The sequence below is a fragment of the Sorex fumeus genome, unplaced genomic scaffold (assembly GCF_029834395.1).
Source record: "Sorex fumeus unplaced genomic scaffold, SorFum_2.1 ptg000008l, whole genome shotgun sequence".
NCBI lineage: Eukaryota > Metazoa > Chordata > Mammalia > Eulipotyphla > Soricidae > Sorex > Sorex fumeus.
In genome coordinates, this window is record NW_026606065.1 from 14,093,091 (window position 1) to 14,107,127 (window position 14,037).

The following is a 14,037-nucleotide window of genomic DNA, read 5'->3' on the forward strand; positions in this document are numbered from 1 at the left end:
ATTGCTTGAGTATTTGTGCATATATTGGAATTTTTGAATTAAGCAATGTAAGGAGTCAATTTAGTGATGCTTCTAGTTATGTGCAAAAAATGTAAATGAACTGAATGAATATACTGACTATGGCATTAATCAAACACAGCTGAGTAGTGGCATAATATCCAGAAAAATCTCAATTAAGTTTAAATGAGGCACAAATCATACATATTACAACTAATTTGAATTCCAAGTATAAATTTATAAAAATGAACTATTTTACGTTAATAATAATCATCAAATCCATGAGGGTATCAATGTTTTTAGAATACCGAGATTTTTGAGAACCAAATATTCCTTTTTTGTTTTTTAGTTTTTGGGCCATACTTGGCAGTGCTCAGGGGATCAAACTCAGGTTGGTTGTGTGAGAAGAACAGTAATAGTACCTGTTAAACTATCTCACTGGTTCCCCACAAAGAAGTATTTTTTTAAATTCCTCTGATTAAGTAAAATAAAAAAATTAGTTCCTGATTTATTCAAGTATATAATAGCAAGACTTTGTTCTAAAATGTGCTTCATATGATGAACTACTAGCTGATATGTGAAAATAAAAGCTAATAAAACTAAAAAATTAAATAGTTATTTTGCTAACAGTAATAATGCGCCTTCTAAAAAATTTTGAAAACCAGAAATGACATAAAATTTAAAAATATGACTTTTATTATGTGGTACAATATGAATGCATTTATATACAAGGTACACAAAATGACACAAAATTGTAATGTTTTATTATATACTATAGCATGTATGCAGATATCACTGCTGTACTAAAATTAAAGCTTTTTAAATGATCAATTAAGTTTTAAATGTTCTGACTAATAAAGCTTTAGAAGATCAGTGATAACTTGAAATGAAATATGCATAAAAGTTTTAAGTACTAAAATTGCAGAGATTATAAATATTTGGAAGTATGAATGACTTTAATTTATTTTCCTACAGCTCTGTAGATAATTATGTTTGCTCTATGGTATGGTTCCTGGTTGTATTTTAAGAATAGTCTACTGACAAATGGCTTAAAAAAAAAAACTACCAAAAGGCTTACTTCAAACACAGCACCAAGAAGTTATCTCTTAAAGATACTACATTTTTTAACTGCAAAAAGTAATTACACTGAGGGTTGAAAAAGATGGAATTGAGAAATAAAAGTGAAGCACACAACATAGACTTAGTAGAGAACAATTATGGCAGAGCTTATAGACAAGCAGCAATCTAAAAAGAATGATTTGAAATAGAGGAGAGGTCTGGCTACTTTTAACATACCCAGTTCTAGTTTCTGACAAGAGGGGATCTCTTCTGTTACCGTAATGAAGTAGCTGTGCAATCCCTTGAAGGCTAGCAGCAAAGTGGCACAAAGGGTATAATGAAAATGATAGGCATGATGTAGGAAAGAGTCTGCGATGATGAAACTGCAACCCTAAACAAAGAACAGATTTGGGATATAGAGTATTAGTAACAACAATGGCTGAATCGAAAAATATAACACTTAAAACAGAAAAATAAAACAGCCTTCAGAATTAGTTACTCTAAAACATATTAAGAAACCCAGCACCATTTTATGGAGCTATTACTAATCACACGACTAATTTAAACATAAGAAATATGAGGGGCGGGGTTTGTATTTGGATTTTTTTGCTTTTTGAGGGGCCATACCCAGCAAAGCTCAGGGGTTAATTTTTGATCTGTGCCCAGGAATTACTCCTGGCAATACTTGGGGAACAAAATGGGATGTCTGGAATTGAAACCCGGTCAGCTGCATACAAGGCAAATTAATGCCCAACCTGCTGCACTATCTCTCCATCCCCAAGGGATGTGGTTTTATCATTCAGTTACAGAGAATTTCTAAATCAAGCAGATTGAAAGGCAATTTAAAAAATGAGGCTCAAATTTCACTTGAATTGAGGAACAAGTTGCTTTTGTTAGGACATCCTCCTTTCTTTTAGAGAACTAATGCTATACTTGTACTACTCATGGCTACAACTCTAGGAATTATTATTTACACACTTCTTTGGACTGATCTGACTAACTCTATTGAGGGAGCAAGAGGTGAAAATAACAAATTAAATAAAACAACTGGCTTGGGACTCCACACCAGGCTGTGGGGTGGGCTAGAGCCCTCTCCGCCCCAAGGGACCCAACCCCAGCAGCCGACCTCCACTACCCAACCACCGCCATGCTCCAGGCCGCTTGCTTTCTGGACCGCATGGCCGTGGTAGTAATTTTCCATAATTACTACACCATATCTGATGGGGTTCAGACAGTAGGCAACAAACCATAGAGAAAAATATATAAATATATGCCTCTCGGAGAGCCCGGCAAGCTACCGAGTATCACGCCTGCATGGGCAGAGCCTGGCAAGCTCCCAGTGGCGTATTTGATATGCCAAACACAGTATAGACATCAAGTCTCATTCCCTGACCCTGAAAGAGCCTCCGATCATTGGGAAAATATGAGTAAGAAGAGGTTGCTAAAATCTCAGGGCTGCGAGGAATAGAGACATTACTAGTGCCCGCTCGAATAATTTGACGATCAACGGGATGACAGTGAGACAGTGATACAGCTATCAAAAAAGATTTTATAGTTTTCTTTCCTTTTTTTCTGGTGCGGGGTGGACAAGGGAGTGGGTGGCCATACCCAACAGTGCTCAGGGACTACTCCCAGCTCTATGCACAGATATTATTCCTGGTAATGCTCAGGCGACCACAGGCTGTGTCGTGGATGGAATCAGAGACAGCTGCATGCAAAGCAAATGTCTTAATCCCTGTACAATTCCTCTAGTGAGTTTTCATAACGCATAAAGGCAGGTCATACTGAATTATATATTATATTTTCATATTGCTGAGTTCAAATTATTAATAAAAGAAATGTCACATTTATGGATAAAACAGTCAAACATTTCACTTGAAATAAGAGAAATAATTTATAAATATATTCAATTCTTACATCTGGTGATAACTGTTTCGTGTAGTTAATACCGAAGACCACACTTTCAAGAGAAGGAATCACAGAATCTTTGTTTTGTGCTGGTGCATTTCTATTTAACCATGTAGTCTTCAAAGGACGAGGAAAGCTGGTAAAGTATTACATTATTATTGTCTTTAAATATTTGAACGTTAAGCCAAATAGTTACAAAAGGAAGTCTTGTAAGAATAAAAGAGCAAGGGTTTTGCAGTTTTCAAAGTAATCTAAAGTAATTTTGCAACTTTGTTAATAATTTGAATTAGTATAAAGATAAAAGAATATAAAAAAAAGCAAGACTAGATGTTTATTACCTCTCTATGATTTGGTTTCAGGGAACCTCAAAAAATTCTAGACATAAAAAATGGAGGAATCTCAATGGCAAATGAAAGTTAATTTGGAAACAAATATCTATCAGAACTATTTACCAGATATTTACCAGATTTATAAAGTTAACAATCAAATATGGGTGCTATTTTAGAAATAAAGTGCTCCCAGTTAAATGTAAAAAAAAAGAAAAGTAAATCTACTTGTGCCCTTTATTATTTATTTTTTGTTTCTGGACCATACTTGACAATACTCAAGGGATTAGTCCTGGTTTTGTGCTTGGGGTCACTTCTGGCAGTGCTCAGGGGGCCGGTCAGTACAGGAAATCAAAACCAAGCCTCCTGTATACAAAATAAATACTCAAGTCATTGGGCTCTTTTCTAGGCCTTTGCCTCTATTAAAAAATACATATATATGTTCATATATATGTATTCCTTCATTTTCCTAATGAAAAGATTAAGAATTCTATTAAGATAACTTTTGTAAGTGTTTCAAGGCACTATCTCAACCACTGGTATGAACAACTGTTGTGAATGTTAACATTGCATTTACAATTCCATAAAGTCCATCAAGTTAGAAGAAACTTTTTTCATTCATTCTTATTGATGGTTTAAAAAATAATATGTAAATCTGACATATAACATTGGTCAGCTTATAAATGGGCTAAAACATATGGACTACATGGTAAAAGGGAGTGCTACACCAACAGTAGCTTTCATTTGCAAAATCAATTTGCTTTGGGAAAATAAACATGTACCTCTCAGAAAAGAAGAAAGCTGCAAGCTAAAGGTGTATTTCACATGCTATTGATGTATTCTTCAAAACTGTCATAAAAGTTGTATCTCAAAAAACTCACACATAAGAAATAGGTATGTAAAAAGAAATAAAAAGGAAATAGGAAATATGAATCCCATTTACTACTAGTAATTAATTTAATGTCTAAGCTAATTGAGTATAGAAATTTTTAAAAATACAATTTTTCTTTTTTTGTTATTGTTTTGTTTTGTTATTGTTTTGTTTGGGGGCTGTAGCCAGCAGTGTTAGGACTTACTCCTCGCTCTGCGTACAGGGATCCTTCTCATGGGCTCCAGGAACCCTTTGTTGTACTGGGGATCAAATGGGGGTCAGCTAAGTGCAAAGCAAGTGCTCTGCCTAATATACTAATGCTCTGGCCCCACAAAAAACTCTTTTCAAAAAATATAATATATAAAATTGAAATTGAAATATTTTCATTGTGTTTAGAGGATATAAAAAGTTCACCTATCCTAAAGCTTCAGGAAAAATTTGTTAAAGCATAGTGAGGAATATTGCCCTTAGCATGACCCTTTTACCAGCATGCCACCAGCAACAAGCTTTTTTCCCTTAGCAGTTCACTGCTTCCCTTTTCAACCTCTCATTTACAGGCAAAGAAAGACAGGGAAAGATGCTGCTCCTTTTAGGTTCAAGTTCTAGCCGCGAGAAAGGGAGTATCCCGAGCTAGGTAAAGAACAGCGACCTCAGCTGTTGCAGGCACTCGTTATCTTTTCCATTCACTAACCAGAGCCAACAGTTAATCCTCATGGCTTCTGATCCTGAGCCAAAAATGTCTTCTCCTTCCAGAAAATGGTCTCTAGGAGATGAGGTTCCCCTTTCTCCTACTAGTCTGTGGCAAAAACTGCTGCATTGCAAGAGGAAGCACACATTTAACTCACTAGGATTAGCACTACTCTATTTACAGGACCCTATAAAGCAACATCAGTACCCTAAGCTTTTATAAAGGAACAGTTGAAAGTTTTTTAACTTTTAAAAAAGTTAAACAGATTCTTGTTGAGATTACAAAATTAAGCGATTCAAAAAATTAGAGGTTTTTATAAACATAGTTTTAGTATTATTACCTTACATGTAATTCACATAAAATATTGCATACTACTTAATTCAAAGTTTTATTACAAATTATTACTTGTCTAAAAATTTTTATTTAGTGATGTCATCATATATTAACTTATTTAGATAAGCATCTAAAATTTTAAAGTTTTCAATAAAACTACATATAACAATGCAAACATTTTCTTGTTTACAAAAGTTATAGTTGAAGAGCTATTGGCTCTTAAAGGTGTAAGAGGTAAGACAAAGATGGCAAAACAACTAGTTATAGACCATACAGAATAAGAAAGAAAAGGCAAGTTATCAGGATAACTTCTTTCTAACCCTAAGTATTAAAGGAGGTCATGGGATAACACACGGATATAATCAATTATAGTTCTTAAAACAATGCATAGAAGACTATTACTTGTGGGCTACATGATAGTGTGCTGGTCAGCTATAAATTGAGAGCATGTCTACAAAATTATCTTATTTTGTTTTCTGATAAATCAGTGACAACGAAACTCTAAGCATCATCCCTAATCAGAATTATATTAATATGAGAAATTGTAGACAATTCAGAAATCAAATCTATCTGAATTATTTAGGTAAGTCATGAACTTAAAGTTAATTTTTTGCCCGTAGCAATATTTTACAATTTGAGTTGTATTCTTAGTGAGAGATGACTCATTTCATGGAAATGCGGGGGAAAAATGTATCTCAAACCATTATGATCCAGAATAATCTGTACTGTAATATCTTTAAATTGAAAAGGTACAGGAAATAGTTTTTTTAATTTTTTGCTTTTAGGGTCACACCCATGGTGCTCAGGACTTACTCCTGGCTCTGCAATTAGGGATCACTCCTGGTGGGGCTCAGAGGACTATACAGGGTGCCAGGGATTGAACACATGTCTGCCATGTGCCAGGCAAGCACTCTGCCTGCTGTACTATCCCTCTGGCCCTAGAAAATAAGTTGTAGAAGCTTTAGTAAAGACCCATCAAAATGATTAATAACTTAGAAAATAAGAATTACTACATAGTATAGAATGAAAAACATAAAAATCAAATGGCCAAAACGCACATGAATAAACGCTCTACATCCCAGGGAGATGCAAATCAAAATAAACAATGATGTATCATTTCACACCACAGAGACTGGTACAAATAAAAAGAGAACAAAAACAACCAGTGCTGGGGAGGATGTGGGGTAAAAGGGACTCTCATTCATTGCTGATGGGAATGCCGACTGGTCCAGCCCTTTTGGAAAACAATACAGGCAGTTCTCAAAAAACTAGAAATTGAGCTTCCATATAACCCAGCTATACTACTTCTGGGAATACACACCAGGGGCCCAAAAACATACTACAGAAAAGCCATCTGCACTTCTATGTTCACTGTAGCACGATTCATAATAGAATCTGGAAACATCCCAAGTGCCCGAGGACAGATGACTGGATAAAGAAATTATGTACATCTACACAATGAAATACTATGCACCAGGAAGAATAAAGTCATGAAATTTGCTTACAAATGGATGGACATGGAGAGTATCATGCTGAGTGAAGTGAGTCAGAAGGAGAGGTGCAGGCACAGAATTATTGCACTTATTTGTGACATATAAAAAAATATAGTAGGTGACTAAAACCCAAGGACAGTAGAAATAAGTCCCAGGAGGATTGGCTTATGGTAGAAACTTGCTGCAAGTGGTGGAGGGCAGTTAGGATAGACAAGTTCACTATGACAGCGATAGCTGTTGATTACTCTGGACAAAAAGTGAGTGCTGAAAGCAGGTAAACGGATAAATATGATAACCATTCAGTATCTGTACTGCAAACCATAATGCACAAAAGGAAAATGAGAGATAGAGTGAGAGAGAGAGAGAGAGAAAGAAGAAAAGTGCCTGTCACAGAGAAAGGCTGGGGGGTTGGGGTGGAGGGAGGAAAAAAGGGGAAATTGATGGTGGGAAATGCACACTGATGAAGGGAAGGGTGTTGGAACATTGTGTGATTGAAACCCAATCGTGAACAACTTTGTAACTGTGTTATCTCATGGTGATTCAATAAAAAAATTAAAATAAATATTTTTTAAAAAATTAGCCCACTTGAGAAAATAAAACAAACAAACAAAAACAAGAAAAGAAGCTTACTTCTTCTTTTAGCAGGAGATGACTACATTACAGCATTGTATAAAAAAGTAAATAAAGAACAAATAATCTATATTCATTATTTCCATATTATTTTTCTTGGTCAGTTTATCTGACAGAGGTACTATCATGCTTCTTTGTAACAATGTTCTATGCTCTAAATTTCGTTTTATTATCTTAGTATAAAATTAAATATTTAAAACCAATAATTATGCATTTAAAAATTCTTCACTGTTTCAGCTGTCTTTATCAAAGTAAACTTTTCAATATGGAGTAGTAATAAACTGGAATAGGGTCTTGTTTAAATTTACCTTATTAGTGGCTGGTGTAGTGCAACCAATGATGCATGTATTGTAACGGACACAACAGAAAGGTGGAAATAATCAAACATAACATTAGCGTGATGATGAAGGCCTCTGTGGAGGCTAAAGTGCAGTTTCAATGTGCGGCTACTTATTAGTTGCAAGGCGTTCAGATCATCTGCCCTAGAAAAAGCAACACAATTATATATAAGGTATGGAGAACACAGTAAGCCAGTTATTTTATCATTTAAATTGTCAAAACAGTAAGGTATTGAATTATTTATTTTTAAACTTAAAATGAGAATGAACTTTAAGTTAGCATACTGGTATTAGAATGTGAAATCTAACAATAAAAAATTAATCTTCTACATTTAATTTTCTATCAATCCATGATAAATGTTTCCTCTCTGAAGTCCCCATACAACAGTCCCTTTAATCTTATTTTTATTTATTAATTTACTTACTGGTTCTACTTATTTGCTGGTTTGGGGGCCACCGCTGGTGATGCTCAGGGCTTACTTCTGGCTCTGCACTCAGGGATCACTCCTAGCAGGTTCCGTGGAGTGCCAGGGATCAAAGCTGGGTCAGCCAAGTGCAAAGATAAATGCCCTACCCACTGTACTATTGCTCTGGCCCCCAAATTATTTTCACTGTACAAAATTTTGCTATTAAATGCTATACAAAATATGCAAGCTACTGGCTGACATATTACTATAGCTATTTAGTCTGTAGCTTGCCACATGCAAAAATCATAAACATGTTTGGGAAGACAGTAAAGACACCTGACTTGCACATGGTGAACCAGATTGGAACCCTGGCACCACATATGGTTCAAGGATCGCCAGTACTGGTCCCTGAGCAGAGCGGCAGAAATAAATCCTGAAGTTCTGAGCAAAGCTGAGTTTGGCCCCAAAACTACAAAATATAAAACAATCAAAAAATTCGGATGCCATAAAAACGATATCCAAAATATACATACTTTTTTTTAAAAACTCATGCACACACTGTAACTAATTATAGAACAACTTACTCATTTCAGCCTACTCAGAGAATTTTGATCTGGTTTGAGAATGAATCCTTTGAGTAAGAGAGGTAGTACAGTGGGTAAACTGCTTGCCTTGCAACCGGGTTCAAGCCCTGATAGGAGTGATCCCTGTGCACAGAGCCAGGGCTTACTTAGCCCTGGGCACCACAGGGTGTGGCCCCAAACGCATAAATAAATAAAATAGGGGGCCAGAGCAGTATTACTAGTGTCCTACAGCAGGTAAAACACATGTGAGCAACCCGAGTTTGATGCCCAGAATCTCATATGATCCCCCAAGCACTGCCAGAAGTAATTCCTGAGTGCAGAGCCAGGAGTAAGCCCTGCGCATAGCTAGATGTGGCCCCCAAATCAAAATTAAATAAATATATAAAGTAAAAAAGAATTACTTAAGGAATTCTTTGTAATTAACATTATAGAGAAGTAGCAGCTACCATGTAAGAAACATTTATTCCTTCAAATAGCAGAGAACATCTCAAATAAACCTTTTGGTAATGTTATTTATATACATGCTTATATTATTTATCATATGCAGTCTGAATTGATATATAATTTCCAAGAATTATATATTTTTACAAACATATTTGAAATTTAAAAAAAAACACTAAACTGGATTTCGAGGTGGGGGAGAAAGATGCCACCTCAATCATGGTTGGGAGTGTGTGGGTCACTCTCAGTGACACCTGATACTCAGATTAACAGAGCAGGCCTGGCTGGGCCCTACTGCTCAGGCCAGTGAGTCAAGGGGTCTCATGTTTTCTAGTTCTTTAAACAATCTTGTTGGCCCCTTATATTACTATTTTTTAAACTATTGTTGGGGCTACCCACAAGGATACTAGGTATAGAGGCTTACATAAGGTGTCAGGGATAAAACTCAGGGCCATGCACATGCAAGCACATGCAAGGCATATGCTCTAACATTTAAACCCTACCCCTGACTGATTACTGTTTTAAACAAATACAAGATGCCTTTGAAATAAATGATTGCATGCCCAGATGTGTGGGCAGGTTCAGACAGCCAGTCCTAATCATTTCTCAAGAGCCCTAGAAATTAATAAACTACAACAGTCAAGTGTACTTACACATCAGTATTTCCCTTTTAACATTTTTTAAATTACTTATTTGAGACTCATCAGTCTCAACAACTCTCTGAATTTAAAAAACATCCTGCCTGAAGAAGGAATCATTCTCTTCTGATTTTTGCTAACAGGTGCTCATGGAACGAGAATAGGCAAAAAAAGGTAAACTGATCTATTTTCATAATACTTCCCAAAAAGATGTATAGTCCAATAGAGAAGAGACACATTAGATTCTAAGAAGAAAATGAGGATCTAATATCAAAGTCATGAATAACTAAAGATTTTAAATTATCTGATTAGCCTACTTACGAATAATCTCCATCTGTGAAATGTAGATCCAACAATAACAAAAAACTTATTTCCTCAAGGGTTTCTTCGATCTACAAAGATATTATAAAATGAGATATTTTTGAATATTTATAGAAATAAACCTGGAGACTTTAAAATATATGTGGAGATGTTTACCTTTTTTTCATCCAACAACATTTTAACTTTGAAGATCATAACATCATTTAAAATAACTTCCTCATTTTTATATAGAATTTGAAATGTTTTACTGCAAATCAGCGAATCGTGAACTGAAGCTGGAAAGGCTAAAGTCATACCTAAAAGAGATAATATATTAGATTAATAGGATAAAGACAAACTATAAATTAATAGCTGTATTTTAAAATGATACACTTGATGCCGTAACAATCTTATCACTTGTGTATTAGAACATTTCTGAAAGTTTCTTAATTTCGATGATAAACAGCAACTCGGTAAGTACATTATAGCCATAATAAAATTGTTATAAAACTATGCTTAAGTTGAGAAGGTGTATATTAGGATATCTCAAGGTAGATTAGTTTAAGAGTGAACACTGACCCAAACACTACAAAAGCAAGCAATCTGGTTTCCCAGAGCGGCACAGTACACATAATGGTGAGTTTTTGTCTTGGTTGCTGGGAGGTAACCTCTAAACCCTTGGAAGAAAGAACTTGGCTGGCTTCTGTCAGGGCTTCCTGGGAGGAGGCCTCAATCCCTGGAATTTCCTAGTGACTGGTGTGAGCTGGCTATTCTGGGGCTGATAACTTATACTGATGGGGTGACTCAAGGTGGGGCCTCTCCTTATGATAAGAGGAGGATTCAGGATGGGTGCTTGTCACATCAGCAAGACCAACTATGAGTCTAGAGTTGGGGTTTTGAGGCACATGATGCAAGCATGAACATGAACATGATACAAGCATGAGCTGGAAACTGAGCCACGTGGGCCGTGGGCAATGCTTCAATCCTCCCCATGCAACAAAACTCTGGACTTTGAAGCCTTGCTGAGCTTTTTCTGCTTAAGGATATTTTCTACATATTCTGATAATGTTTTTCCTGTAGGTAATGCATACTGATTCCATGGGGAGAGAGCAAAGGAAATTTAAAAAATCTGGCACTTCTCCAGACCTTGAGCTATGTATCTCACCCTTTAGATGACTCAAATTTATATCCTTATGTAGTAAGGATCCAGAAAGTAGAGAATCCAGTAACACAGTAGCACTGTCCTCCCATTGTTCATTGATTTGCTCCAGCGGGCACCAGTAACGTCTCACAACAAATTGTGAGACTTGCTGATACTGGTTTTTTTTTTCTGGCATATTAAATACGTTACGGGGAGCTTGCCACGCTTTGTCGCGAGGGCGAGATACTCTTGGTGGCTTGCTGGGCTCTCCGAGAGGGGCAGAGGAATCGAACCCGGATCGGCCATGTCGGCGCGTGCAAGGCAAACGCCTTACCCACTGTGCTATCACTCCAGCCCAGAGAATCCAGTAAGTACTCATTAAGTAGGGAAAGTTCTTGAGTGTTATGTGAGTTGTTCTAGCAAACTATTAAAATTTTCAGGGTAACTGTCACTGTCCTCCCGTTGTTCATCGATTTTCTCGAACGGGCCCAGTAATGTCTCCAGTGCGAGACTTTGTTGTTACTGTGTTTGGCATATCAAATACATCACAGGTAGCTTGCCAGGCTTTGCTGTGCGGGCGAGATACTCTCGGTAGCTTGCTGGGCTCTCTGAGAGGGGTGGAGGAATCAAACTCGGGTCGATCATGCTGGCTTCATGCAAGGCAAACGCCCTACCCGCTGTGCTATTACTCCAGCCCTTCAGGGTAACAGGGAACCCAAATTTGACCAAAAGTGATTAGCTTGTAGCCTCCTGAACTTGTAACTGGAGTCTGAAATAAAAATGGTTCTTTAGAAGGCTGCACTTGGGCTCCAAGTACCCAATATCACAGCTGACCCGATTATAGCACTTTAATTTAACCCTGTTTTCTGGCCCACCACACACTTCATCTGCTATACCTGTGAAAAATCCCTTGAAGGTATAGCAAAAGGTAGTTGAGTTTCCACTTATTTAATATATCAATTAAATAAAATCAGGGGGCCAGAAAGATAGTGCAGTTGTCAAGGTACTTGCCATAGAATGCAGTTGACACAAGTTTGATCCCTGGCACCCCATATGGTTCTTGAGCCCCACCAGGAGCAATATCTGAGCACAGAGCCAAGAGTAAGCCCTGGGCACTCCCAGTGTGATTCCAAGATCCCCCAAAATTTTAAGTAAACCAGACTAAATATTTATGCTAATGATGCAGTTTAGCTTTATGAAAAAGGAATAAAATTCACTCCTAGAAAATAAATAGCAAAGAGAGTTTCAGGTATAATAAACTACATATACATACATATATTGAATTTTTGTTTTCAAGACACTGTGGTAAAAGAATAGAGAAAAAAAAGGAGTAACTTGAATATATATGGGGCTTACTTGAAAGTATTTGGGACAGTATGTTTTAGTTATATGCAAACATTGTAACAAAATAATACAGGGACCTTGATAAACCATGGATTTTGCTATCAGCAGCATCCCAGAATCAATCTTCTGCAGATTCCAAGGGATGACTTTTCATTAACTATTGTCACTATGCTGTACAGTACACTCCATGACTTACATATTTTGTAATTGGAGTCTGTACCTTCTGATACCTTTCACCATTTTTATCTTCCTCATTTCCTTTTCTCCCAGTCACCAATATATTTTCTGTATCTATGAGCTTGGTTTTACTTTTTTTTTTTTAAGACCCTACAAGTAAGCAAAACCATAGTATTTATTTTTCTGTATCTGACTTATTTCAATGATCAGAATACCTTCAAGGTAGTCCATATTGTCACATATTGAAAAATTACATTTATTTTTGTGGCTGAGAATTATTCCCTTGTGTGTGGGTTAGTATACCCACACACAAACATCAAAACATCAACTTAAAAATGGGAAGATGATCTAAACAGATATACATCTTTATCCTTTATTTCTTGACTACCTACTGCAATAATTCTGCAATAATGTAGGGGCATAAGGTAAAGGTAAGGTAAAGGCCCTCCCGTTGATCGTCGATTTGCTCGAGCGGGCCCAGTAACGTCTCCATTGGAGACTTTGTTGTTACTGTGTCTGGCATATCGAATACTCTCGGTAGCTTGCCGGGCTCTCCGAGAGGGGCGGAGGAATCGAACTCGGGTCGGCCATGTTGGCCGCTTGTAAGGCGAACGCCCTACCCGCTGTGCTATCGCTCCAGCCCAGTATATAGCTCCAGTATATAGGGGCATATATACCTTTTTATTTGTTTCATCTTTTTCTATAAATAGGTAGCAATGGAATTGCAGATCACAAAATAGTTATGATTAAATGTTGTATGTGGGTGCCAGGTATTGATCGTGCCTGACCCCCCCTCCCCATCATCAAACACACATACATCCACAAAACAAGCACTATACCACTGAGCTACATTACCAAACCCTTATTTTAACTTTTTTTTTTTCAAGAATCTCAATAGTTTCTAAAGTGGCTAGACTATTTTATTTTGCCACATCTTATTTGGATTACTAGGTATTCCACTAGGCTATGTCTCACTGTGGTTCTGACTGCATTTTCCTGATAATTAATGATGCTAAACATCTTTTTCAGATGCCCACTGGCCATCTGTATGCACGTTTCTTTGAAAACCACCTATTCAGATCAAAAACCCATTTTAAAATTGAATTGTTTTTATTGTTGTTTTTCCCACTGAGGTGCATGAATTTTGTTCTGTTTTAATATTTATGACATGATAACCTCCATCTGTTAGAGTAGGAAGTTAATCAGCATGAGCAAGGGGGAGGAGGAGGAAATAACACAGGACCTTGCCACTACCCCATTCCCAGCTCACTCAGAATGCTAATGCAGATAGGAAACTGCCCAGAACCTAAGCACACTGGGGTGGAGATACCAAGTCTGAGAACGCAAAAACAAACGAACAAA

The 14,037-nt window shown here is 36.8% G+C and overlaps 1 protein-coding gene across 9 annotated transcripts in view; it reads right to left on the reverse strand.

Moving 5' to 3' along the window:
• FAM135A (family with sequence similarity 135 member A) overlaps positions 1 to 14,037 on the reverse strand; it is a 142,701-nt gene that overhangs the window by 71,940 nt on the left and 56,724 nt on the right. For all 9 annotated transcript variants that reach the window (XM_056109611.1, XM_056109600.1, XM_056109591.1 and 6 more), the window contains 5 exons: positions 10,191 to 10,330; positions 10,035 to 10,105; positions 7,614 to 7,787; positions 2,974 to 3,100; positions 1,294 to 1,447 (listed from right to left, as the gene is read on the reverse strand). In XM_056109611.1, coding sequence (XP_055965586.1) covers positions 1,294 to 1,447; positions 2,974 to 3,100; positions 7,614 to 7,787; positions 10,035 to 10,105; positions 10,191 to 10,330 — 666 coding nt within the window. The remainder of the gene's footprint in view (positions 1 to 1,293; positions 1,448 to 2,973; positions 3,101 to 7,613; positions 7,788 to 10,034; positions 10,106 to 10,190; positions 10,331 to 14,037) is intronic.